The 27485-nt window shown below is 39.9% G+C and overlaps 1 protein-coding gene across 5 annotated transcripts in view; it reads left to right on the top strand.

The window, feature by feature from the left end:
- LOC149312156 (nucleosome assembly protein 1-like 1) overlaps nt 1-21556 on the top strand; it is a 41291-nt gene extending 19735 nt beyond the window's left edge. For 4 of the 5 annotated variants that reach the window (XM_089524075.1, XM_089524074.1, XM_089524072.1 and 1 more), the window contains 11 exons: nt 6316-6457; nt 6639-6719; nt 7097-7225; nt 8211-8282; nt 13690-13829; nt 14805-14950; nt 17345-17364; nt 18342-18464; nt 20540-20572; nt 20697-20747; nt 20856-21556. In XM_089524075.1, coding sequence (XP_089380201.1) covers nt 6316-6457; nt 6639-6719; nt 7097-7225; nt 8211-8282; nt 13690-13829; nt 14805-14950; nt 17345-17364; nt 18342-18464; nt 20540-20572; nt 20697-20747; nt 20856-20891 — 973 coding nt within the window. In that variant the 3' untranslated portion in view covers nt 20892-21556. The remainder of the gene's footprint in view (nt 1-6315; nt 6458-6638; nt 6720-7096; nt 7226-8210; nt 8283-13689; nt 13830-14804; nt 14951-17344; nt 17365-18341; nt 18465-20539; nt 20573-20696; nt 20748-20855) is intronic. The other variant, XM_089524077.1, reaches the window with a different exon arrangement.
- The last annotated feature ends 5929 nt before the right edge of the window (nt 21557-27485 follow it).

A 27485-nucleotide genomic window follows, 5' to 3' on the forward strand; every position in this document is an offset into this window, starting at 1 on the left:
GATGGCAGTGTGGTACCTGAACATTGTTATTTTGCACATTGCTGGTACAGTAGTTCTTAGGTCCTGGCCTTGATGATAGTCTAGCGCAGTGGTCCCCAAACTTTTTCTGTGTGACTCTCTCTTTTGTCTTGGGCAAAGACCATATTGCATCCCTCCATGCATATTTCTTGATATTAGGTCTCCTCTTATACTCCAAATTCAAAATAACCAATCTTGGTCGCTTTACACATGATCACCCTGGGAGTAGCAACTGAGCAGCTGACTGAACAGCAACCAAAAAACCTCTCACCTATGCCAATCCTCCAGCAAAGACCAGTGTAGGCAAGAGGCCTCTTGGTTGCTGCTCAGCCAGCTGCTCAGATGTGGCTCCCAAGGTGGCCAAGTGGAAATGGAGAAGCTTCTCCCTGGCAAGGAAGGACTTTCAATCCTCCTTCATTGGGGTGGAGAGGGGTGCAGCCAGTGTGCATATAGGGGGTTTACAGAGGCATATGCACTAGACTGGAGACTGGCACAGGCACGGAGAGATTTTAACTATAGGAGCTGCTCCAAGATGAAGGACTCTTTCCAAAAATTGAACCCAGATAGTCTGCTCCAACCTGCCAGCCAAGTCCCAGCAAAGCCCACAAAACTTAAGTAGGATCCCAAATTTGAAAGCCTTTTTGCTGCCACTTCTTCCCATGTGCTGTATTCCAGTTAGTCATTCTGTTCCAAAATGGTACCATTCCAAGCCCTAGAAGTAATGCTCTGCACCCAAGTCTTGCAAGAGTTTCTCAACTACCACCACTAGTGAAAGATGTAGCTAAAGGAGTGAGCTAGCAAGGGCAGACAAAGAGCAGAAGACACCATGACAAATGCTCAGCAAGGGTGTGTTGTAGTTTTAAGGAACTCTGAAAAGATGTTTCATGTAACCCTCATCCCCACCATGGTCTTAAAGGCCTCTGGTTCCCTTTGTTTTTCTTGTGCACCAATAATTTGAGTGAAGATGCAACATTATATATTGGTAGTGCTATGCCACCTTATTACAAACTTGTGACATTGCTCAACCAAATGCACCGCACACTGATGTCCAGTGCACACTATGGAACCATGGCCAAGCACGCAATCAGTGCACAATGTGCAGTGTTGCGGGATGTACCAGGTTCAACATGGAATGGGCACTGATGTGCATCGGTACTACATGCGTAACTCCAGTTTTTTAACCTTCAGATGAATACAGATGCTATAGATGTTACACGTGCTACCTCCTGTGTAAGGGAGCTTGTGCATGCATAAGATAACAATAAGGATGTCAACCTTCTTTTCATTGTGCAATACAAGGCATAGATTAGGGAAGCTTTCCCCCCCATTAATCAACATGTTTCCCTGTGTCATAAGGACACATGCCAGTATGGCCACAGCCATCCCACATCACCTGCCTTCCTTTCCTTGCCTTTCTGCATCCATCTGTTCTTACAGACATCACCATCACCCAGTCTCTTTTTCTTTGGAGCAATAGTAGTAACCATCTTTATGGCTGTGCTGGTTGCCAGTGCTTTCCATCACATATACAATATCGGATTCTTCAGAATAGTAATTATAGAACACTAGCTTCAATGCCAAGAATATATTTTTAGCCTTGATTGTATGTGAACATTTTCCTAGTCTGGAATCAAGTGGAGGAGTCTTGCAATTAAGAGCAGAGGGCAAAGCAAGGAAATGTCTACTCCCTCCCTCCAGATGCCATACTAAAATCAATCTCCAGAACTGTGTCAACCAGTCTTTGCTTTTCTGAGCAAAGCATCAGGCATTGTTGCATGCACTTGTGTGTAACATGTAGCTTTCCTCATAGCTTTTTACTGCTGGGCACAATTGATCTTAGATCTGCTGTGAATTTCCTTTCTTTTCTCTTGTAGTATTTTTAAGTAGCCTCTCCTAATCTCCAAGATCCTTGATCCAAGATCAGTAAGTTGTAATGGGGTTTCATGATGCTGCTTTCACTGACATACTTTTTTTTTTTAAAAAAAGAGAATTTTAAAAAGCAACCTTTTGATTGATTCAAGTGCAGTATCTCACCCTAAAACATATGTAGCATGTTGACTGCAACAAGTTAAATTAACAAAAGTAATACTTTGAAGTGGAGTTGATACTTTTGCATGCTTACTTGATTTTTAAAAATTTTGCAGCTGCCTTTTTGCATCTCTTCAGGTCATCAGGGAACCTGAATAACAATTAGGGAGATTTAGTCCAATACTCTTTATGTATTGAATATGCTACAGTACTAAAAAGACTTGTTTTTCTGACCAATGCTTTTTTTATACTAGTAGAACAATTTCACATTGAAAATTTTCAAATCCAGAGTTGGAATGAATCTATTTACAGTAGCTAAATATAAAAAAATACTCACCAAGAAGAAAGTTCCTCAACTATACTTTGTCATCATCAATATTTCTCAATATTTTTAAATGAATAACTTTCTCTAGTTGTAAAAAACACAAACAAAAAACACTGCTACAGTTGGCAGCATTCAAGAAACAAATCCTCCTAAGATTCACATCTTCCCTCAGCAGCTAAGAAGAGAGAAATAGCCCTAAAAGGGCAGGCTGGGGCTTCTCCAGAGCTGCGGCAAGCACACACCACAGCCCCAATCTGCTGACCCAAATAGGAGTGGAAGAGCCACTTCCTTTTTGGCTAGACCTGGCATAACATTAGGGTGGCTTCTGGGCATTCTGGAGACGTGTGTTGTCAAAACATTCTGGGGACATGTGTTGGTATAACTCCCCATTGAAATTAACAGAGGTTGTCCCTCTGTGAATATTCAAGACCACGGATCTCAGGGTCGCAAGAACAGAGGGGTGATGATACGTTCTGATAAAAATTATCATGAATATAGCACTATTTCTGTAAGATTATTATTGTTCTGCCAACCTAGCAGATAGATAACATGTGAAAGTGCAAGCGGATAACTAGGTACCACTTCGGTGGGAAGGTAACAGCAATCTGGCCACATGATCACAGAGTCATCTTTGACAACGCTAGCTTCCTTAGAAACCTTAACTTTTTTACAATTACTTTAAAATCTTTTTCTTCCTCTGCAAGTTCTTTTTTATGGGCAGGTAACCATGATTCTCAGATTATTGCTTGCTGTTTTCTTTCCTCCATTAGTATGGATCCTGTAAACCATGGGTCGTCAAACTACGGCCCGCGGGCTGGATCCGGCCCGGTGAGGCCTTGGGACCGGCCCCAGCCTGGTCCTGCCGCCGATTGCCACCACCTCCGCAGCTTCCGCGCTGCTCCGGGCGCCATTTTTGGGAGGTCTGGCGGAGAAAAGGCCGCGATGGAGGCCAGGACCTGGCAGGCCACCGTCCTGGGCTCCCTCGCGGCCTTTTCTCCACCAGACCTCTCTCTCCGGAGGGAAGAGAGAGGAAGAAGAGGAAAGTGGAGGAAGAGGAACGAGAAGAAGAGGGAGGAGGAGAAGGAAGAAAGGGAGGAGGAGGAGGAAGAAGAAGAAGAAGAATAGGAAAGAGATGGAAGAAGGGGGAAGGAGGGGAGGAAAAAAGGAAGAGGAGAAGGAAAAAGAGGAAAGGAAGAAGAAGGGAGGAAAGGAAGAGAAGGAGGAAAAGGAAGGAGGAGGATGAAGGACTAGGAGGGAGGAAGAAAAATAGGAAAGGAGGAAGGAGGGAAGGAAGAGGAAGCAAGAAGAGGAGGAAAAAGGGGAAAGGGAGACGGAAGAGGAAAGGGGAGGAAGGAAGAGAAAGAGAGATGAAGGAAGCAGAGAAGGAAGAAGGGGAGGAAAGAGGAAAACAGAGAGGAGGAGGAGGAAGAGAGAGGAGGAAAAAGAAGGCTACAACTCCTGAGGCTGTGAATGGTTTTGGGGGAACTGCATTTTGAAAGGCGTTGCATGAGGAGAGTACAAGGCAGTGCTTATTTTCTATTTATTTATTTAATTTTTTTTTTTTAAAAAAAATATTTAATTATTTATTTTTTGGCTTCGGCCCCCCAGTTGTCTGAGGGTCAGCAACCCGGCCCCCGGCCCAAAAAGGTTGCCTACCCCTGCTGTAAACAATCAGAATGTCTCACTGTTTTTAATGTGATTTTAGTGCTATATGGCATCTTACATTTTTAAAATTGATTTCATATAGTGTGTACCAATGGTACACTTATAAGAAGCATTTACGTGGAATTTTTCTGGTTTGTAGAAATTAATACTAATCCCTGTTCTAAATAGCTATCAGAGCAAAATATGTTCTTATTCCTTGTGCATATGGTTAGTTTCTTTCTTCAATGCAATGTTATTTGGCTTTTTTCTTGACTGTTGTATTTAAAAATGTACCAGCTTGTCATCCTGTTTCCTAGGTAATGAGGGTTTTTTCACAGTTTAATCAATTTTCTCCAATACAGAGTGCAACAGACTTTGAATTTTATTTGTAGTTATGTCAATAACCCTCAGCACTTTTCACCTGAAACATCAGCATACTCCACTGTTAGCATCTCATCTAATGCAGATACAGCTTGTGTGCTGGTGTATCAAGTCTTGGATTTTATTTTATTTTATTTTATTGTTTTATTTCAAAGATCTGTATCCTGCCTTTCTATGGGATTCAAAGTGGGTTGAATTTGGGTGATGGTTAATCTGGTTACAGTGAACTTTGTCTACAGATTCATTTAAGATCAAGCTATGAAGATAGAGCTTTACATAATATTTATATTAAAAGTTTCCTAGTCCACCCCAGGAAAAGTTGAAAATAAAGTAATGAGAAGATGTAGGTGCAGGACAGTAAATTGGATTTTTCATTGTGAATATTTAGAATGAAATATCAGCAGATTGGAGTGAAATATCAGTGGATACACACACACACACACACACACACACACACACACACACACACACAGAGTGCCCCTGTGCCATACATGACTTTCAGCTTACGCTGAAGCCATGTGATGGAAAGAGCAGTGGCGCGTGCATTGCACTGCGCTGTGTGCACAAGCCCCATTGTTTTCATTGGCTCGCGCATACGCAGTATTTCCCTTACGCAAGGGGTCCAGAACAGATCCCAGCATAAGGGAAGGGTCGACTGTGTGTGTGTGTGTGTGCACATATATATATATATGCGCCTGCATGTTTGTTGAGGAATGCACTTGACTTCTTTTTACTAAAAAAACAAACCCTAAAGCAAGAACCCCACAGTATTATCCAAAACAGTTGATAAATAGAAAGTCTTACCCTACACATAAGTGCAACATGATAAGCTATACAGATGGCTTTTGGGTACTCGGCCCTTGATAACAGGGGAAGAAACTAATCATGTTGTAATTGGTCCTTTGCCTTTTGCTTGTATACAGTAAAAGCCGCAGGCACATTTGACTCCTGACTAGTGTGCTTTCAACAGTTGTCATGAAAGGAGCATATGTGCAGGTGCTTAATCACTTTAAAGTTAGGCAGTATGGTAAGAGGGAAAGGGGAAACAGATTGGGCTTCGTCTAAGAGGTTTCAGTAACTAGGGTTACTGTTTTTAACTTTCATCATTGTTACAAACTGAAATCACAAGCTCACAATACTGTAATGGAACCTTGTTTCTGTGCTGCCTCTTGGCCAGAATGTGCTTTCACTTTGGTATTTGTTCAGTAAGTTCTTTAAAAGTCAGAGAATTCAATAGCAATAGCAAGTACATTTCTGTACCACTCATCAGTGCATTTAAGCACACCCTATGCAGTTTACAAAGTGTAAGCTAATTGCCCTCAATAAGATGGGTACTCATTTTAGCAAATTTGGAAGGATGCAAGCCTAAGTCGAGCTTGAGCCCCTGGCTGGTAATGAACTTACAACCATATGGTTTGTGAGTGAGTGGCTGCAGTACAGGCATTTAACTACTGCGCTACTAGGCGCAATTCAAGAACTGATAAAAGTTCAGTCATCAGGTGAAGTATATACTATGGAGTCAGGTGACCTGGAGGGACACAGTAATGTGCCAACTCACCCTTTCCGTTCAGTTAGTGAATGACATGATGCTTTACTAACATTTGATCTGTATGATGTGCATTTAATTTACTGTTTAATCAAGATTGTAAATTGCTGTTTAATTTTGCTTTTTAGACCCTAAGATGAGTAGTAATAGTGTTGACTTCTAAAATATTACCTTAAAATGTAGACGTTTCAGCTAAGAGCTGGATATTGCTCTGCTGATTTTATGTAGACAGTTCTGTTTATCATTACCTAGCTCTGCTATTAATCTTACAGAAGTTAAACAGCTGAGTCCCACTAATATTTGAAGGAAATTTTCTTTTCAGAGCTTAACATGATGGTCATGGTTTAACAGTGCAATATTATTTCTTCCCCAGCTTACCTAAAGTAGTTAAGAGGCGTGTAAATGCCCTCAAGAACCTTCAAGTTAAATGTGCACAGATAGAAGCAAAATTCTATGAAGAAGTTCATGAACTGGAAAGAAAATATGCTGCTCTTTATCAGCCCTTGTTTGACAAGGTAATCTATATGTTTTTACTGCTGTACATTTGAAATGGGCAAATGGGACAGAATTCTGCTTGGATCAGTAATTCTGCGGTTTTTTATTTGCAAAAAATATTTTGTGCTTTGTTGGTTTGTGATAAGCATCAGATCAAAGTAAGTGTGGGTAACCTGAAAGAATAATGGTCTTATTTTCCAGAGGAGTGAAATCATCAATGCAGTTTATGAACCTACTGAAGAAGAATGTGAATGGAAAACAGATGCTGAAGAAGAAATTTCAGTGAGTATCTCATCGTATTTCTTTTAAAAGAAAATACTTTTTGTATAATGCTTGAACAGTTGGGAGAAAATTATCCTAGTAATAAATGTGGGCAATAAATACAGTTTATAACTCAAAGCCTATAAATGGTTGTCTACTTTAGGGCTAGAAACCATTTTAATCAGATGCTATAATAATCTGATAGCCCATCTGGGCCTTAAGAGAGTTTCTAAGTAGCTCTCCATGGAATGATGCATACCTTAAAAGGAGGTATAGAGGTGCATTCATTTCAAATGTGACTCTTTTTTTTGCTCATTGTAGTTACTAGTGTACCACTGAATCTTGATTAGTGTGCAGCACTCAAATATAAGAAAGAGTAACTTCTTAATTTTAACAAGGAGGAAATGAAAGAGAAGGCCAAACTCGAAGAGGAGAAAAAAGATCAAGAAAAAGATGATCCCAAAGGAATTCCAGAATTTTGGCTGACTGTATTCAAGAATGTCGACTTGCTCAGTGATATGGTTCAGGTAAGAGAATCAGCTTGTAATTATCTGAAATGCTATTAGTAAACAACGTTTACAGAACCACAGGGTACCTAGTGCCCTGAAATTCATGTTTATTTACTAAAATGTTCCAAAAATCCATGTTTGCAATGAATAACTTTCTTGTCTTGTCTGTTTAGCAACTGGTTGAACAAACCATAAAGACTTGACCACCTGCCTTCTGTACAAGATACTTATCTGCTTTCACTTTAAATGTTTCAACCAATTTATCAAGCCCTATATAAGTTATTATGAAGTCTGTAGTTAACATGTTATAGAGCTGTTATTCTTTTGAAAAACAGTTTCTCATTAAATGCCACATTTTGCTTTAGTGTGGAATTGTAGAATACCTAACATTCTTCGAGGAGAGTACGGATTTTTGTTTCTACAGCAGTGGGGAGGTGCCATCCTGGAACCAAACTCCAGCAGATATCAAGGGCCCACTGTACTTTTAATTTTTTAATTTCTAGATAAGGCTGGTTTATGTTTTAAGAGACATTCACACAGTAAATACACAGGGGACACTGAAATGGATGACATATATGCCCTGTGTCTCTGGGCGTTCAAGGATAGGTTAGACCTTCACACAATGAGGATAAGGGTCTGAAGAAGGTCTGTAATTGTGTTTGGCATTCAAAAGTTTTGTTAACAATATTTGACCAAATGCAGTTACAGAGCACTCTTTAAATATTTTGTGTTTTATGCATGATTTAATTTAGGATGTGTGGTGATACTTGAGGCCCAGGGCTAAGGTATGCACTCATATCCCTCTCCAGTCAATCTAGTGGATTAACTAAATCAATGAAATAGAAAACTTTGCTTTTAAATTCTCATCCTAGATTATTGTTGATTTGTTTACTTTTTGTATATTATGCACTCTTTTCCCCATTTTGTAACTGCATTAAATATACTAAATACACTGGGGTTAGGAAAACACTGCCTGATAATTAACTTCTATTCTGTTTTAAAGGAACACGACGAGCCAATTCTGAAACACTTGAAAGATATTAAAGTGAAGTTTTCAGAAGCTGGACAGCCTATGGTAAGCTTTTGAGGATTTTGTTTGCCTTGGTGACAGTAATAAAATTGAAGCACTTGAATAATAGCAACAACAACAACAATTTATTTATTTATTTATTTATTTATTTATTTATTTATATTTCCCCGCCTCTCCCTTTCGGTTCGAGGCGGGGTTACAACCTGATAAAAACATACAATTACATTCAATAAAATCCATAGTACATAATCTCAACAGTAATAATGTTAATTAAGACTAGTTTATCATAATACAGGAGTTTTATAACAGTGTAATTTTACAGAATCCTCAGTAAAACTAAAGGATGGGTCCTAAACAGAGTCAGATGGATGGGCCCACTGGAAGAGCTCCATCTTGACTGCCTTCTTGAAAGCGTCCAAAGTGGTAATGAGACAGATCTCTTCCGACAGGCCATTCCATAGTTTAGGGGCAGCGGTGGTAAAAGTTCTTTGGGAAGTCATAGACAATCTAGTCGTTTGTATTTCCAGTAAGTCCTTCCTGGATGTTCTGAGAGTGCGGGGCGGATTATAGGGAGAGGCGTTCCCTCAAGTAACTCGGGCCCAAGCCATATAGGGCTTTAAAGATGATAGCTAACACCTTGTACTGTACCCGGAAGCTAATCAGCAGCCAATGAAGTGATTTTAATACAGGTGTTATGTGGTCGAATCTGAAAGTACCAGTGACCAGTTTGGCTGTCATATTTTGAACCAATTGAAGCTTCCTTACTTGGCACAAGGGTAGCCCCATGTAGAGCGCATTACAGAAATCAAGACGAGAGGTTATCGGTGCATGTACTACTGCTTCAAGGTCCTTCCAGTCCAGGCAAGGTTGCAACTGGCGTATCAACCGAAGTTGATAGCAAGCACTCCTAGCCGTCGCATCTACTTGAGATGACAACTGTAGTGACGACTCCAGGAGTATTCCCAAGTTGCGAACTTCATCCTTTAGGGGAAGTGTGATCCCATCCAGGACTGGTTGACAAATTTCCCTGCCCGGGCCAAGAGTTCCTACTGCTAGTACCTCCGTTTTCTCTGGATTCAGCCTGAGTTTGTTTTCCCTCATCCAGCCCATTACCGATCTGAGGCAGGCATCCAGAAGAGAGATGCCATCCTTAGTCATTGCAGCAGTCAGAGACATAGAGAAATATATTTGGGTGTCATCAGCTTACTGATAACACTGCGCCCCATGTCTTCGGATGATCTTGCCCAGTGGCTTCATGTAAATGTTAAACAGCATGGGGGATAGCATGACGCCCTGAGGGATACCAGATGTCAGCTTTCTTTTAGAAGAGCAGTTGTCCCCCAGCATCGCCATCTAGAATCTGCCCCGAGAGGTAGGAACGGAGCCAACGGAGTGCAGTGCCCCTGATACCTAACTCTCAGGCGTTCCAGAAGGATACCATGGTCAATGGTATTGAAGGCTGCTGAGATGTCCAAGAGCACCAACAGGGTCACACTTCCCCTATCGGTGCCCAGACGGAGATCATCAACTAAGGCAACCATGGCAGTCTCATCTCCGTATCCCACCCTGAAGCCCGTTTGAAATGCATCTAGATAATTGGCTTCATCCAAAACTGCCTGGAAGGCAGTTGGAGGGCAACTGCCTTCTCGATCACTTTGCTTTCTCTATACATCTTTCAAGCTTAATTAATAATTTCTATATATACAAAGAAATGTCTTGGAAGCATACTGTCATGGGAGCAGTATTTAATAATAAATAATAAAAATAAAATTTTTATTTATATACCGCCCTTCCAACAGATCAGGGCGGTTTACAACAGGTTAAAAACAGTAGAAGAAACAATAAAACCATACAACAATTTCATCAAAAACAAAGACAAAAAAAGCCCCAGGTTAGCCAGTCCCTTTGCCAGTGCGGAGGAAGGAGGCCTAAGGGACTTTAATCAGGGAATGCAATCCCAAACAGGAAGGTCTTTAGGTCCCGTCTGAATTGGGCCAGGGAGGTAGCTGAGCGGAGCTCTATGGGCAGCGTGTTCCAAAGGGCCGGGGCGGCGATGGAAAATGTCCTCCTAGTAGTGGAGACAAACCTCGCCCCGGGAACCCTAAGTAGTTGCTGCCCAGATGTTCTGAGGGTGCGGGGCGGAATGTATGGGGAGAGGCGGTCCTTCAGGTATTTATGATAGATACCTCATTGGACAGTGCTCTAGATCACAGCCAGTACCATCACTTCGTGTGGGGCAGGCTAGAAGAATTTTTGCCAAGAAATTGTAGGGGGATGTCCAATGCCAAATCCATAGCCATCCTAGCTAGCATTTCCTTTGCTGGCAGACAGTGCTTTGGAGTCTTACTAGATAAGGTCCTGATTGAAACCAAGAACAAAAAAATGTGATACCATATCCCCAGAAGGAGAATTCTTGCAAGCACAACAAGTCACTTAGGCTGTACAGAGTTGCCTGCCCATAACCCTATAGATCTTACACTTGTTCCTTGAAAGACAGCAGATTGAGACAGAACCACCATTCCAAGATTAATTCAGTGTCATCTTGTGATGATAACAAAGAGGGAAAGAAATCCAAGATCAGCCTTGCTTATTGCCAAAGGACCCATTTCTCCAGTGCCTGGAGTCATCTTGAAGGTGCCTTTTTGAAGGCCAGAATATGTCCACATCCCAATTCAGGTATTTCACCAGAGTTCCAGCAATTCAGCTATAAGGCAGGATAGTTACCAGTAAAGGGCTGTCTTTTGGTCTTGCCTGAGTGTCTTCACAAAGACTGGTTGTTCAGTGGTTTTTCTCAGGTCTGCTTGATGACCATCTTGAAGGACATTTACCACCAGCAAACAAGAGAAATCCTGGTGGTGTTCTGGAGGTTCCTGATCAGCAATGCCAAAAGTACATTCAAGCCACATCAGTCACTGCACGTGTTCACATTTCCTTCCCTGTTCCTCAGTTCCAAAGTAGTCAGGAAGATCCCCCATCCCTAGCACACTGAAGTAATCCTCATTGCCTGAAGGTAGCTGAGATGCCATGTTTTGCAGACATAGTAATCATGGTTGAGATACCTGGATTTGTAGCCCAAAGTCACAGCTCCAGTTTCCCTGCCCTATTGAACCTGTGCCTAATACGGCACCTAAATCCATATTTTCTACAGCTAAATGCCCGGGAGTTTAAGAGGATCTTCAGACAAAGCAATGTGCAGTGATCTAGCATTTGTCAAGTTTCTGGGATGCATGCTGAGGGTCAAAGACCCTATCCACAGCTTCAGGGGGCACAAGATGGCCTGGAGAGGCCTTTTATCAGACATTGGGACCTCATAGGTACTGGTAGTCTGTTCCGTATAAAGTTTTGTGCAAATGGGTATGAGTAGTTGGCTTTACTAGTGGACCCTTGCCTTCAGGCAAGGATTCGGGGGTTTGTTTTGTTTGATTATTTTGTATTGTATTAACCTCTGTTGTTACCCACCTTGATCCTGAAAAGGGAAGAGGCGGGATATAAATAAATACTGAAAGGGGACAGCCTTTTCAGACAAAGAAGCTGGGGCTCTCATTTGCTAGAGAAGTGAAGTTTCATCTCCTCAGTATCTTTCAGAACACAGGCTTTATGTGATAAATATAAAGATTATGAAATGTATATAAATCAATATTTAGATAGAACAGCCAGGAAATCGGACATAAAGCTTAGAGTTTATTAGAAAATAGATTTTATTAAGATGTGTAGCAGACAAAATATAAAATTTAGAAAAAAAGATTTTAAAAAAAGACCAAAGTTATAAGCAATATTCTCATGCACAAGATTGGAAGGATTGTCTTAGTTAAGTGTAGTATGATGTGTTTAGAGTTGCGTTATTTGTTAGTTAGTGTGTGTTTATAATCTAGATTACCGTATATTCCGGCGTATAAGACGACTGGGCATATAAGACGACCCCCAAATTTACAACTTAAAATAGAGTATTTGGGATATACTCATTGTATAAGACTACCCCTCTCTTCCTCGATAAGTCAGAAAGGAGCTGAAGGCACACAACAACAACAGCAGCAGCAGCAGCAGCGACAGAGGAGAAAGGGGGGAGGAGAAAAAAGGAGAAGGAGAAAGAAGAAAAGGAGGGGAAGAGGAGGCAAACTCCACTACACTCTGAGGAAGGAGTGTGTTCCATGTTTGAAATAACAGCATACACAACATTATTTCTAAAGCATTGATTCCTAAAGTGGACAGTGTGATCCCCCTCGGGTGGTGGAAGGTTCGGGGGGGGGGGCAGCAAGGGAACTGGGGTAGTAGGGAGGCAGTGAAGGGAAAAGGGTAGCAGGGGTACTGACATGAAACTTCTTTTCAGGGTCCTCAAAAAACCACCACACAGCCTTGCTGATCATTTTGTGTGGTTCTATCTTCTGCTCTTTGCCTGCCCATATGAGCTCACTCCCTTACTGGCATCTTTCTCTAGTAGTGGCAGTTGGGCACAGGGGATCGCTTCTTGGCTCAGAGCGGCATCATTTTCAGACAGACAGGAGCAAAGACTTGGAGCACATGGTGGCGGAGGAGATGTGGTGGCAAAAAGGAGCTTTCAAATTTGGGATCCTGCTGAAGCTTTGTGAGCTTTGCTGGGACTTGGCTAACAGGTTGGGAAGTTGCACTGCTTCTCCCACTTTCTTTCATCAGACAGGCTGAGAGAAGAGGTAGTATAAAACTTTTTTTTTTTTTGGGTGGGAGAGTAGACATTTGAAGCTGTGTGGGGAGGATATGTCTTCTGTTCTGAGAGCCTTTCTAAAGAGTGGAGTATAAATACAGCAACAATAACAATGATGATGTCTCTGAGGAAGGAGTAACTGTGCTTGATTATTGGAAAGAGTCCTTTGTGTTGGAGTAGCTCCTGTAGTTAAAATCTCTCCTTTCCCAGTCCGGAGCATGTGGCCTCTGTAAAACCCCTACACACACACATCAGCTGTGTCTTTCCCTGTGCCAATGGATTGAGATTCCCTCCTCTCTAGGAAGAAGCTTCTTCCTTGCATCTGGTCATCCATTCCATCCTTTTGTGGGATCTTCAATTTTGGAGGGATTAAAAATAGAAAATTGCATCTGCTAGAAGTCCCCAATAGCAGAAATTCTCGTTTTAAAAATTCCTCTCAAACGGCTTTATCAAATTGGTAATCTTTGATTTAATGGGTGAGGGTGTCCAGGTTGGTGAGGAAATATGCACTCCTGGTATGGACAAAGAATAATCCAGTGTTGCCTATTTGAGTAAGAAATAAAATGCAAGTAGTGACTCCCAACTGTGGGTCTTCTGGTTGGCTGGAGTGTATTTTAATGACATCATCTGAAGACCTAAAGTAGAGAATCACAGAATAATTGAGCAGTGAGATGCATCTGTTTAGTATAGTTGAGTAGCTGGTAGGTGGTAAACAATAATGATGCATTTTTCAGTTTTTCCTAATGTTCTCTTCTCTTTTCTTTTCTTTAAAAGACCTTTACACTAGAATTCCACTTTGAACCTAATGAATATTTCACAAATGAAGTTGTGACAAAAACATATAGAATGAGGTCAGAACCTGATGAGTCTGATCCTTTCTCCTTCGACGGGCCAGAAATTATGGGTTGTACAGGGTAAGTGTGTTAATCTCTGAAAATAATTGACAGCTTTTCTTAATATGATCTTGTGAATGTATTTTGGAAGGCAAGTTTATGGGTTACCTCTATAACAAATATAAACAAGTCCAAAAAAAAAAAAAGATTCAAGAATAAGAACCTACAGTATGCGTTTTAGCTTTTCATTATTTTTCAGTAGCATAGGACAGTCTCATTCTTATCTAGAAAGAGCATTACCATTTAAACAAGCTTCTAAAGTATATTGAGCAGATACAGAACAGCTAATTTATAGAACCTTAATCCTCATTTACATAGCAAATGATTAGAATATAGTTTAAAAGCCTTTAATCTCTATTGTGTTTGAGATTTGTTGTGTTTTATATTCATTATTATGCTTATTATTTTTCATAATAAGTTTCTCTTTCTGTCTCTGTTAGAATAGATATTCTGTTTATAGTGTTCTGTAGTTCTAATTTTTTTGTACAATTGGCCCTCCACATTTGTGGGTTTGGCTTTTGTGGATTTTATTATTCACAGATTATTTGCTGCTCCTCCAATGCTACCCTATGCTGTTTTTAATAGAAACTGCAAGCCTCCTGAGACTGAGACTGCAAATATGTGTCAATGCTTTTAGGTCCCTTTTTAAAATGGCATGGGGCAGCAGTCGAGGCAGTGACAAGCTTCAGCCATCCACTTCCACATTGCAAAATAACCCCACCACATTGAAGACATCCATGGTGGATTGAATTTGCCGAATCATACTTTTGTGTGTGTTAAGTATGGTTGATCGGGAAGTGGGGCTAGAGTTGTTCATGGTTTTTCCACTTTCACAGGGGTCATTTCCAAGTCATTCTTTGTTACTCAGATGACTAAACTACTGTTCTTAGATTCAGACTCCAAAGTGGTGTATTAAGTCAAATCTGCCAGTATTATGACTAGCTAGAATGAATGTTTTAAGTGTATGCTTGGCTTGATAATACAGTTTTCCCATAGGTGCCAAATAGACTGGAAAAAGGGAAAGAATGTTACTTTGAAAACCATCAAAAAGAAACAAAAGCACAAGGGACGCGGAACAGTCCGAACAGTGACAAAAACTGTTTCCAATGATTCTTTCTTCAATTTTTTCTGTCCTCCTGAAGGTAAATCTTTTTTATTTAGAATATTTATATCCTGCCTTTTAGACAGAACAGTATCCAAAATTGTGTTCAATATAAATGAAAAACATATACAGTAATATCACAGGAACCATACAGTCAAGTATAAATTGAAGGATTACAAAGCAAGAAGCTGAATCCAAAACTCCAGTGAAATAAAAAGGCAACAAGCACTTGTGGATCAGGGAGGTGATACAAAATACTTTAAATGAATAAACTGATAAATAAATAATTCTTTACTAATCTACCTTTAGGTTTAAAGAGAAGGAGGTGACCAAACTTTCAAAGAAAAATATTTCTCAACCATGTTGCTACTGTTGGGAACCAGCTGTCTCATGTCCCAGCTAGATATGTGTCTGTCGTTGGGGTAAAAGAACATAAGACAAGGCTTCTTTTTAGTGATGATTATAAAAGGTGGGTAGGAGAAGGCAGACTTTTAAACAGTCTGGCCCCAAACCATTTGTCAGCTTTATAAATTGTGCCCAGATGTTAATTGGAAGCCAACACAATTTACACCAAAATGATATTCTCCCTGATGTGCATCACTACCTACATCCTAGTCATCATAGCATTTTGTACCAGTTGAAGTTTATGGGCAGCCTCTTACAGAGCACATTATGATAACCTAGCCTGGATTGGGTCCAGGGTATGTGTAATCATGGTCAGATGTGCTTTATGAAACAGCACATTTGGTTCACTAACCAAAGCTGTACAAAGCTGTTCTGCAACCTAGGCATCGAGGAGTAAAACTTGGTCTGCCAGAATCCCCAGACCATAAACCTCTTTCTTCAGGGAAATTCAATCCCAGTCAGACTGGGGTGTTAATACATGTCTGAATTCAGCCATACACAAGCACACATATATACGTATGTCACTGTAGTTCAACAGCATGAAGAAGTAGCTTCTTCAGGTGGGAAAAGTAAGCTTAAGAACAATACTACAAATATGCTACAGAACAGGAAAGTATATAGTGAATATATCAACCCCTGTCCTCGCTGGCATCACGTTCCCCAACAGTTATTTTGACTGTAGACTATACTAGTTGTACTCCAAAACTGGAGAGCACCACGTTGGGGGAGGCTTTGTTATTAACTGCCCTCAAGTTTACCTCAATTCATGGCGACCCTGTGGATGGGACTTCTCCAAGGTCTCCTGTGCTCCACTGCTGTATTCAGCTCGGGCACGCTCAAGCCTGTGGCCTCTAGAACCTATTTGTTTATCTTCTTGGCCGCTCATGGAATCCTCAGCACTCTTCTTCAATACCACATTCTAAATGAGTTTATTTTCTTCCTATCTGCTTTCTTCCCTGACCAGCTTTCACATCCATACATGGTGATGGGAAATACGATGACTTGGACAATCCTTGCTTTAGTGTTTAGAGTTATGTCTTTACACTTTATGATCTTGTCCAGTTCTTTCATAGCTGCATTTCCCAAACCTAGCCTCCTTCAAATTTTTGACTGCAGTCTCTGTTCTGATTTATGTTTGATCCAAAGTATGGGAACTCTTTATTTCAATTTTCTCATTATTTAGGGTGAATTCCTGTAGATGTTCTGTGGTCATTATTTTTGTTTTCTTGTTGTTCAAGAAACACTTTCCTCCTTTACCCTTTTCAGTAATTGCTCAGGTCTTTATTGGTTTCTGCAAGTAGTGTTGTGTCATCTGTATATCTTAGGTTGTTAATATTCCTTCTTGCAATCGTCACTCCTCTTTCATAGTCTACCTAGTGGATAAACTGATACACTTTTGCTAAAACTAATAAAATAATAGGAAATTACATAATATAATAATAATAATAATATAGTTGATTTATATTTTCTATGGATGGGGTGTTTGTCAAGGAGCAGAGAGGAATGTAAGAGAAAATGGCATGGCAAGGCTTAGCAAGTAGCATATATGGGGAATTAAGATAGGTAGCCTAAAAGCAAGATTAATAAAAAGCACAGGCAGAAAAGCAAACTGAGGAATGAGAGGGAAACTAGAAATAATGTATGTAGGTGACTGTACTTGACCCAAGACCTATTAGGACAACATGGACCAAACAAAAATATGCACACAAAAAGCCTTCATGGCTGTTTTTATTGTAACCCTGAACACTTTGTCATGGAATACCTTCCCTGGACTAATCACTTTTCTGTCTTGTCTGAAGAAAGTCTCAGTTTTATGTCCCCACATCTTGTCCCTAACTGTGCTCAAGCAGTGTCCAGGAGTGCAAAGCCTTTCCATAAGAATGAAAGGACAATTTTTTTTTGTTTTTAAAAATTGCAATAAAATATCAAAATGTTTTCCTTAAAAACATATAATCACATAGTAAATATATATAGTCATATGATAATGTTATGTTTAAAATCATAAATTTATTTTTTTCTGTTTTGACAGTTCCTGAAAGTGGAGACCTGGTAAGTCCTTTGAATTCATTTTCCTAATGAGAAATGTACGGGGCCTTTTTGAATTTGGAAGTTGATAAAGGATGCACAGTATTTTGACAGTGATTAAACAAACTCATTAACTTTTGCAAAATGAGGGGCTTTAGTTTGTTTCTCCTTACATAAAAATATGTTGCTGATTAAAGTTGTATTGAGCAGTAAATATAGTCTTGCTGGCCTATGTGAACAGTTGTATGAATGAAAATTATGAAGGTACAGATTAAGTATTTCTTTCTGGAATTCTGAAATCCAAAATATTTTAAAATCCAAAAATGTCCATATGGGTAGCTGAGATTCTGACACTTTAGCTTTCTGATGATTCAGTGTATATAAACTTAGTTTCATGCACAAAATTATTACAAGTATTATGTATAAACTTCAGGGCCTGAAGTTCAGGCTGTATATAAAAGGTGTATTCAAAACTTAAATGAATTTTCATGTTCGGACTTGGGTCCCATCTCTCCATGGTACCGTATTATGTATATGCAGCTATTCCAAAATCTGGAAAAAAAAAATCTGAAACCCAAAACAGTTCTGGGTCCAGGCATTTTGCTTAAGGGAGGCTGAATCTTTATACTTTACTATCAGCCATTTTGGTGTAATAGAGCATCAGTAAGATGGCTGGTGGTAGGTGGTTGATACTCTAAACAAAAGAGGAGCAGTGATGCACTCTACATTGTAAGTGTACAGATATTTGTAAAATAAAAACAGTCTGTGGCTAAAATGATTTGAGAAGAGCTCTTAACATTTAAGGAAATTCCCTTACTAGGTTTGAACTCTGGCTCTATATTATATCAATTCAAGCACTATATCAGGTCTTCAAACCAAAATTAAACTTGTTATTAATTGCTGTGAGGGTAATAGGAGATTAATGGAGATAATTTATTCTGCAATCACATGTACTCTTGAAAAACAAACTCATTAAGCTATGAACTCCTATACTTGTGCAGGATGATGATGCTGAAGCAATTCTTGCAGCTGATTTTGAAATTGGTCACTTTCTACGAGAGCGCATAGTTCCACGATCAGTATTGTATTTCACAGGTGAAGCTATTGAAGATGATGATGATGATGTAAGTGGTAATTATTTTCAGTAGTGTCATAATTACTTTGAAGCTAATGTACCTTATGAAGCCATAATTTAGTTTACAGGACTTAGTAATTATAAGTAATTTTCTGTATCTAACTAAGTGTACACAAATGTTAGTTTACAGAAAGTTACACATAGATGGGATGGATATAGATGACTTTCAAGAAGCAAACTGAAAAAAACCCAGGAGGGTGCATAGGTTTGCGTATTTGAACATGAAATATTTTAGTGTCCACAAAAAAACAGACTTGTATTTTATCAGTGCAAATTAGATAAGAAATTAAAAAGACCACCAAGATTCATAAATAAAAGATCCAGTCCTTCTTTTATTTAAATAATTTAATTAAATAATTTAAATAAAAAATAGTGCCTCCCAGATATTGGTCTCTAGGGCGCGTTACAGATGGCCCAGAAAGGGCAGTCTCGCGCCGCCGCTGGTTGCAGTGTCTGGGAACCACAGCAGCCAAACAGCGCGGTTCCCGTACGCTGCAAAGAAGGAGCGCGATTTTCGAGCTCCTTCCTGCGGCCCGGAAGAGACGCCGCAAGTGCCAAAGCATGCACTGGCGGCGCAACTTCCGAAGTGCGGATGCAGAGCGTTCGCTACGTCAAAATGGCAGCGCCCATCTGTATGCGGCACCACCATTTTGATGTCATTACGTGCGAGGGGCAAGGCGCGTCAGGAAGCGCCGCCCCTCGCGCGTAATGACGGCGCCTCATGGGCCCGTCTGTAACACACCTTGGTTTTGCTGATTAGTGTGTAACTTACTACCAACTGGTTCTACAAAGAACAATCTTGCAAAAGGGCAGTGGAAAATAAGAACAATTGAATTCTCTTAAGCATATTCCCTTAATAAAATGTGACAGGGAATGTGATGGGACTGTGATGATGATACTACTATGCAATACTAAGTGCTAGTTTAAAATCCATTATTCTAATAATAAAATTGATTTAACATTTTAAGTCTAAAATAAAATCTGTAGGCACAGTAGAGGTTAAATAGTATTAGAGGTTCAGCATTAAGCTACAGAGTTGCCTGGGGTGTTAAGAGGATTTTCTTCAGCAGCCCTTCTCCCTTTTCTTTTTCTCTGTGAAGTGAGATGAATGATGACCCAAGATAAAGTATTTTTTTATTGCAGACTTATTATCTGCAGTGTCTTCTGTGGGAAGCCCCCATAGGATACAGTTGTAAACTTTTTTATTCAGTTTGGTGTACATGCAAGGGATGGGGTGGAGATGTCTTAATAGAGTGATCTTTCTCTTGTTTGTTTTCAACTGCTGTACTTAGACTGATATGCTTGTAACCTTTTTGGAAGAGACACTTTTCTGTGAGGATTTCATAAAAAGCGCTATGGAGATATTCAAAATAAATCTTTATTCCTACTAAGCTATTTTTTTCATAATTCTGAATATTGTAATCTCTAAATGTAAAGCTGTAATTACATATTCAAATTAAAGTATAGTTCTCTACAGTTATTGCAATGTACTATTGATATAACTTAACAAAAACTAAAAGTTTATCCTTAGGTAGCCCTTTGAGTTTCAATCCCCCCCAATAATTTCTCTTCTCCATCTTAATCAAAAGTGTTGTTAATGAGGAATTATTTACTAGAGATCAACTTTTCCATCCAAAATTGAATAACCTTTTGTAGCAGTCCTACATTGTTACAGTGCTACACTTCACTTCATAACTGCTAAATTATAGCCTTTAATACAGTTCTGTAAATATTTACTTAGAACTATGGATTTTATAACACAAGGAAAATTGGGGGGAAATCGGGTTTAAACAGCGATTATCCCATGCAAAATGTGATATCGCAATTAAGATTTTCACACACGTCACTATTAAGTAGGCAATAAACAGCATCAAATCATTCTCTGGATTTTCTTGTGAATTCTTGCTGTTTATTGTCTGTTTAATAGTGACATGTGAAAATCCTAAAAAGTGCCTGTTCTGCAATTGTGATTACAGTATCTGAAAGTAGTTCAGTTTAAAGGTTTAAATTTCTAGGATAGTGATCTGTTGTCCTACTCACTTGTATTTCTCCCTTTCCCCCCAGTATGATGAAGAGGGTGAGGAAGCTGATGATGAGGTAAGGTTTGGAGATAGGAGTTAGATTCAATAATATGTAAGATTTTCATTTTCTTTTTAATTGCTTCTGATGGTTAAAATAATTTAACATAAAGCTGTTAATAACTTTCAACTTTCTGTTTCAGGAAGGGGAAGAAGAAGCAGATGAAGAAAATGATCCAGATTATGACCCGAAGGTAAGCAATCAAAATGTATGCTTTTGATAGTTGTATTGAAAGGAAATTGTCTGTAATGTGCAGATTCCCCCAACACTGATATGTCTTTTCCCTCCCTCTCTCCAACAGAAGGATCAAAACCCAGCAGAATGCAAGCAGCAGTGAAACAGTGTGTATGTGGCCTTGAGGATTATCTGCACTGTAATAGCCTAAACACAACTATTAGTTACTTACAGCCTTATGTTTTGTATCTTGGTAGAATTAAGTAAACATTTTGTTAAAACAAACTGACAGAACCAGTTTAAAATGTAGGTTCCTTGTACCTAGCATTTTAATAGTACCTTTCTGCCAATATGTAGAATGCAGTAAATCCCTACAAGCATGAATAGTTAATTCATTGCTATATATAGTTTGGTTCTTGTGAAGTCTGTTGTCATGTAGCTATTAGACTGCAGCTGTGAAGATACCTGAACTTTTGATGGAGACCACTACTTGTTGAGAAAAGATCCTTTCTTGAAGAACCAACCAAAGTCTTTTTCAGCCCAGTAGTTTAAATGGGTTTACGTCTGCTTGCACTAGCTGTGCCTTCATTACTTTGTTATAGAAATGGCAGTGACTCGTACTAATTAGGAGATGTCATACATTTTTTAATTTGACTACTTCCATATAATCCAATGATTTCCATCAAGACCACATGGAACATTTATAACTGTCTGCTTGTTTATGCTCTAAGTTTTTGTATTTTGTGATGGTGACCTACAGAAAAACTAGAGACATCATATTAAGGTTGTTTATCACTGGGGTGTGAATAAACCTAGTATTTTCAGAAATTAGTTGTGTACTTGTGTAAACAGATTTTCCTTTTTAGGAAACTTAAAACAACAAGGCAGAATCCTGAAGGAAGCATTTACTGAACAAGACCTTCAAGGATATCTGCACAGGCACACTTGAAGGGATATAGAGTCATAAAAAATGTAAATACCTTGTCAGTTTAATGTTGTAGTGGGGACCTGTGAGCTTGCCGATTTTGGGCTCCAACTCCCATCATCCTGATGTTGACTGGGACTTATGATTGAAGAATATCAAGAACTACAATTCTCCATCACTTTACAGTAATGATACTGAATGTTCAGAAATTTTTTTGAGTGTCATGAGGGCATCAGTAATTCATTGTCTTTTCAGAGTCTTTTATTTATTGGAGCATAAGGCTTCATCAAAGTAATACTTCTTGACATGTTGAATAAATAGCATTATCTTCACTTACTCCTTAAAAAGAGGTTCTTAATATAGCATTTACTTTACCATAGAGGAAACAGCCAATCCTTAATCAAGCCATATCTTAAATGTTATTTCAGCCAGTACTACACTTACAGACATGAGCAAAATTGAACTGAAGTGACATAACCAATTTTGAATTTCAGCTGATTGTTTCCTGAAAGTTCTAGCTGTAGTCAGACTATTGAGTAACTTTTGTCAGAACATCTCTTTCAGAGGCTGACAGACTCAGATCTGTTGTTTTATCCCTCACTATTTCCACATACGTACAACTTACATTTCTGACAAAGCACTGTGAATAGCAAGTCATAGTATACCAGAATCAGAGCTAGTCAGTCTCAGGCTCAAGTTGATGTAACAAAAGTATGTCACTTCTTGTTTCCATCCCAGGAAATTCCCAGGTGGACAGACATTTTATGGCAGCTTTGCCTAATGTTTCAGTTTGCTTTAAAGATGGAGAGGTATGTGAAACTAGCATCACTACTTCAGAGTGGGATGATTTTGAAATTATCTCTGATGCTTCAATAAATACTAAATTTACGGTCCAAGGAGAATTTCAGAAAATGCTCTGGGGATGATTATAATCCCAGTGTCAGATAAAAGGAATGCTTCTTAAAGATGGGGCAGCCCTTTACCATAGCATCTAATGCAGCATATGGGACACAGCAGTCAGAAAGAGGAAATGACTCCCAGGACCTGAAATATTCTGGTTGAGTTATCTGCAAGGAAATATTTAGTTCGTGGCTGTTTAGTTCGTGGCCATTGAAGAAACAAAATGTATTTTTATACTGACTGGTACAAGAGAAGTAGTAGACAATTTTTCAGTGAAGACAGATTCTCAAAGGCCTAGTGCATATTTGGCTATAGATTGTCCTTCATCAAAGAATGTGTAAGATTCTGTGTGTCTCTGTGTTTTCCAGTGTCCAGAGTTTCATGTGCTTTTAGAACAAAAATGTATGCAACATCAAAAAAGGCAGGTGCATCACAGCTGGTTTTGTTGAATTCTACATATGAGAAAATAGTGCAGTGCATCCAAATGGTGCATTGCACTCAAGAGCAGTGAAAAAAATACTGCTACCATATCTTCTGATTTCTGGAATTTTAACTTCCTGTTTGTAGCATTCCTCATGTCCAAAATAATGTATTCCATGTGCACAATTCTATTAAATATTTCTTTTTATGTAAGAGCAAATTTGACAAGGTGTCGGAAAAGATGAAGAAAGCAGAGGAAGTCCAACTAATGTTCAGCACTTCCTAACATCAGCTTGGTAACAGCTTTGTTTTTAAAATGTGGAAATAGATCCCTTGTCTGACCCATTAAAGAGACAGAATAAGATCAGTTTTAGGTACCAGGCCAATGAAATAGCTAGTGTAAGCAAGGTGCTTCCATACCTTTCTATGTATGTCTGAAACTTTTTCGTACAAAATCTGTTTATGAGAGTAATAGAAACACCAAAACAATCCTGTCCTAGTTTACATTCCTCAAATGTCCCAAGAGGCTGTGAGTTTGGGTTTGCAAAATGAACTTTTACATTAATTTGCATAATGAAGGAAAGCAAAAACACTATTGATACGATTTGATTGTTTTTAAAAATCTCTCCAGTTAAACACTTTTGCATTCACTTTGGAGAGTGTTTGTGGACTATTTCAGTGTAAATCCCAAATATAATAAATTGCATAAACCTCTCGAAAATAGTTTGAAATATGATCTTATCTGAATCAATTTTGTTCCTCTCTTTTCAAGGTATATGTCTTGTGGATATCTTTACAGCACAAGTAGGAGAACAATAGGATAAACAAATCTCATATAAAACTCTTACACTGGGTTCAGGTTTCAAAAAGATAGCTAAGTATCTGTTGTAGGAAACACTATTAAATTATTAAATGTTGTGTTACTTTGCAGATGCTTATTCTGGCATAACCGTGGTCTAATTCCTGAATAATATATATAGGTTAAGTGTGGAGCTGCTTTATGTGACTAAAAGCAATTCAAGAGACAGCAGTAGTATGTATGCAGAGCACAAATGAACATAATGTTTAGTTTAACACTAGATGGCATCTGTGTGCTACAGTACTGAACACCAAATTAACTCCATGTGCTGTCTCTCTGTATCATGCAAAAAAGATGTGAACAGAATGGTATCAAAAGTTCTGTCTTACTCAATGGTAGGACCAAGAACTTAAATGCAATTATTTGTAGCCCTTTCATTTGAATTTCATAGGGGCTTCTTAGGCAAGGAATACTCAGATTTGGTTTTGCCAGCTCCTTCCTCTGAAATAAACTACAGTCCCTGATAATTCATTGACAGTCTCCCATCTAAATACTAACCAAGGCTGATCCTGCTTAGCTTCCAAGATCAGACAGGGATCTGGTACCTTTAGGGTATTTAGGCAAAGTACACACCTTGAGGGCCAGTATGGTTTGAATGTTGGATTGCAACTGGAGCCCAGGTTCAAATTGCCTGGCCACAGAAACCCACTGGGTGAGCTTGAGCAAGTAAGTCTCAGAGGAGGGCAAAGGCAAAATTTCCTCTGAACAAATCTTGCCCAGAAAACTCTGTGATAGATTTGTCTTAAGGTCACAGTAAGGTGGAAATGACTTGAGGGCACATAACATGTACCTTACCGAAACAAGGACAAAGTAAATAACCTTCTGCCGTTAGCTCATGGATATTGTGTTAAACAAATATATCTTTGGTGTTTGAAGGCTGAAAATTTGATTGTTACAAAGGAAGGACTTGTAGGTGTTTTCTTTGTGGGCCATTGTGGCAACTTGGAATTGGTACCACAGTTGGAAACAATCTGCTCTGGGTCCTAAGAGTCCGGAGGTCGTGCCAAAGCCACACTCCATTCCTAAGCACCGGAGTGCAGCTTTGGTGCAGCTTCCAGATTCTTAGGATGCATGCATCATTTAAACGGCATACCTCCAAAGAGACCCGAAGCAGCTTTATTTTGGCAGTCTGTAACAGGCCTATGATTCTAAGATATTTGTTCTATATCTAGGCTGACCATATTTCCTTAAGACAAAAATGGGACAGGGTTATGCAATGTACTTTACTCATGAAAAAGTAAGACAACAAGGGAAGTTTTATTACATGAGCATACTGAGCTAACAATTATTCTTCAGCAACAGAACTGTACAAAAATTTAGATGTGGGGGGGGGGCTGTATTTCACCACGATTGTACCATGAATATTTATTTGATGAAGTAATATTGCACAGCAAATTAGTCTTCCAATACCTTAACAAAAAAATTCTCACTCCATGACACAAAGGGGGGGGGGGCTTTTTGTACAACCACTATTTCAAATGGGGATCTTAAAACCATATTTTGCAATATTGTGGCATTTTTCTTGAAAATGGGACAAAAGACATATTAAAATGAGAGGATGATCTGGAAATAGGGGGGAAAAAGTACTATCCTGTTTGAAACAGTACGTATGGCCAGTCTGTGTATATCAGATGGGAAGGGAGTCTACAGAGTGCTTCAACTAATAAATAAATATACCAGGAAGAAAAGTGTACGGAGTCCCTGGGTTCCAAGCTGTTAAGTCTTAAAAGATAAGAGAAGCCAACTGTGTTGAATGGCTTGGGACATAAATTGATCAGAAAGTACTGGGGTGATTCAACACACCCTACTTTGGCGGGATACAGACGGGCAAAAAGGGGTGTATTCATGACGTCATGAAGGTAGAGCCTTCAGACGGGCCTTACCTGAATGCCGCCATGAACACGCCCCCCGCACACCCCAAGCGGGAAGAGGCGGCATTAAAAAGGTGCTGCTTTTCTCCGCTTCTTTTCCGTTTGATGCGCAGCTGCACAGCTCCGTCTGTAAGCTGCTGCACCGGTACGCCAGAATTGCTACGCCGCTAATTTAAGTTGCCCATTTAAAAGCTCCGTGTCTGCTGCGTCGCATAATGAGTCGGGGTCCTGGAACATGCGCAGTTTGCAGTCAGGCTTTAATTGCAGCGTCAGCTGCCATGCAGGTGTGGAAGCTGCAGCACAGCTGCAGCGCATTTTAAGACCCCTAACCCTAGAGAAACATGTACGCATGCGCTGCTTGGAAAGTTTGGACTTTAAAGTGAGCCCCTCCACACATTCCTGTGCCATTTTCACCTAACAATAAAAACCGCTAAAACTAAATATTTACATATGTACAAGGGAGGTGATGGGGGATGGCAGGGGGATAGCGGTGGCAGCGGCGACAGCTGTGGCTGTGCATTGCAGATTCAGCAGGAGCCCGGGGACCAAAGGAGAGGAGGCATCCATGATGCTGGTGACACTGGCAAAGTGCAATAGGACAAGGATGCCAACACCAGCTGATCACCAGCTGGCAGGAGACCACCATTGTTCTTGGGCAGAGCGGGGGGAAAGGTTTTAAAGGGGCTTGGGCACTTTAAATGTGCCCATAGGCTTTCTGCCGCCGCTGTTTAGCCTCTCTCTTTGCAGCGTCCTCCTAGGCGGCGGTTTGGAAACTGAGGGTCAGAAACGGCCCCAGGTGAGGCGTCTTCACTGCCCCCCATGTGGAAGCCCCATCTCCTGAGCCACGCCCCCGGGGCGGGCGGTCTGGAGGCTCCGTATTCAGCAGAATACACCTCCAAGACGTCTTCCCCTGCCCGTCTGTATCCCGCCAATGTCTAGACAATAGTGTAGTCTTTTTTCTCCAGTTCTAATTTCTGAGTGTTGTATAGAGTAGATCAAAACCTTATTTACTAGGTTTATATGTTTGGGATAGTGTTAGCGGGAGTGTTGGAGCTAGCAAATAGCTTTGAGTCTTGCAAAAGTTTTAGTTCTGCATGCTGAAATTTAAATAGGCTATTACGATAAAATGGACACAGTTTCTTGTCAGTCCTTGTGTGTATTTTTAGATGTGTGGAATAAGGAGTGGTGTGCCTGTTGCCTCATCAACCACTACATTTTACAATATATCAAAACCAGGGGTGAGAGGAACCTCTGGTTTGCAGACCTATGCACATTCACCTGGATGCGTAAGTTCTACTCAACACATTAAACATGAACTCGATTAGACTTGTGGTGTGCCTTGTAAGTTTCTGACTTAAGGCTACTTTAAGGTGACCCTATTTTCTTGGCAAGATCTGTTCAGAGGGGGTTTGCCTTTGCCTTCTGTGGGAGTTTACTTGCCAAAGGTCACCCAGTGGGTTTCCATGACTGAATGACCCAAGCCCTGGTTGCCAGAGTCATAGCCCAACACATTATTAAATCCTGGCTCTCAAGGGTAGACTATAATGCTTCTTAAATTCATGTGTTAGAGCAGTGCTACTCAGAAGTGGTGGTCCCAAAACTTGTGCTGCTTATTACAAACTTCCAGGAAAGGAACACTTGTAGCCAATGGGCAAAATATGATGCTAGTCTGTGACACTTTGGAAAAACGTACTAGTCCCACACATCAAACAGTATACGGCTAACAAACTGCTCCTCCGACGATTTATCTGGGTTGTTGTGTGCCTTCTGCTCATTTCAGAC

Source organism: Sceloporus occidentalis, unplaced genomic scaffold (assembly GCF_023333645.1).
Source record: "Sceloporus occidentalis isolate IW3139 unplaced genomic scaffold, rSceOcc1.0.p SCAF_5, whole genome shotgun sequence".
NCBI lineage: Eukaryota > Metazoa > Chordata > Lepidosauria > Squamata > Phrynosomatidae > Sceloporus > Sceloporus occidentalis.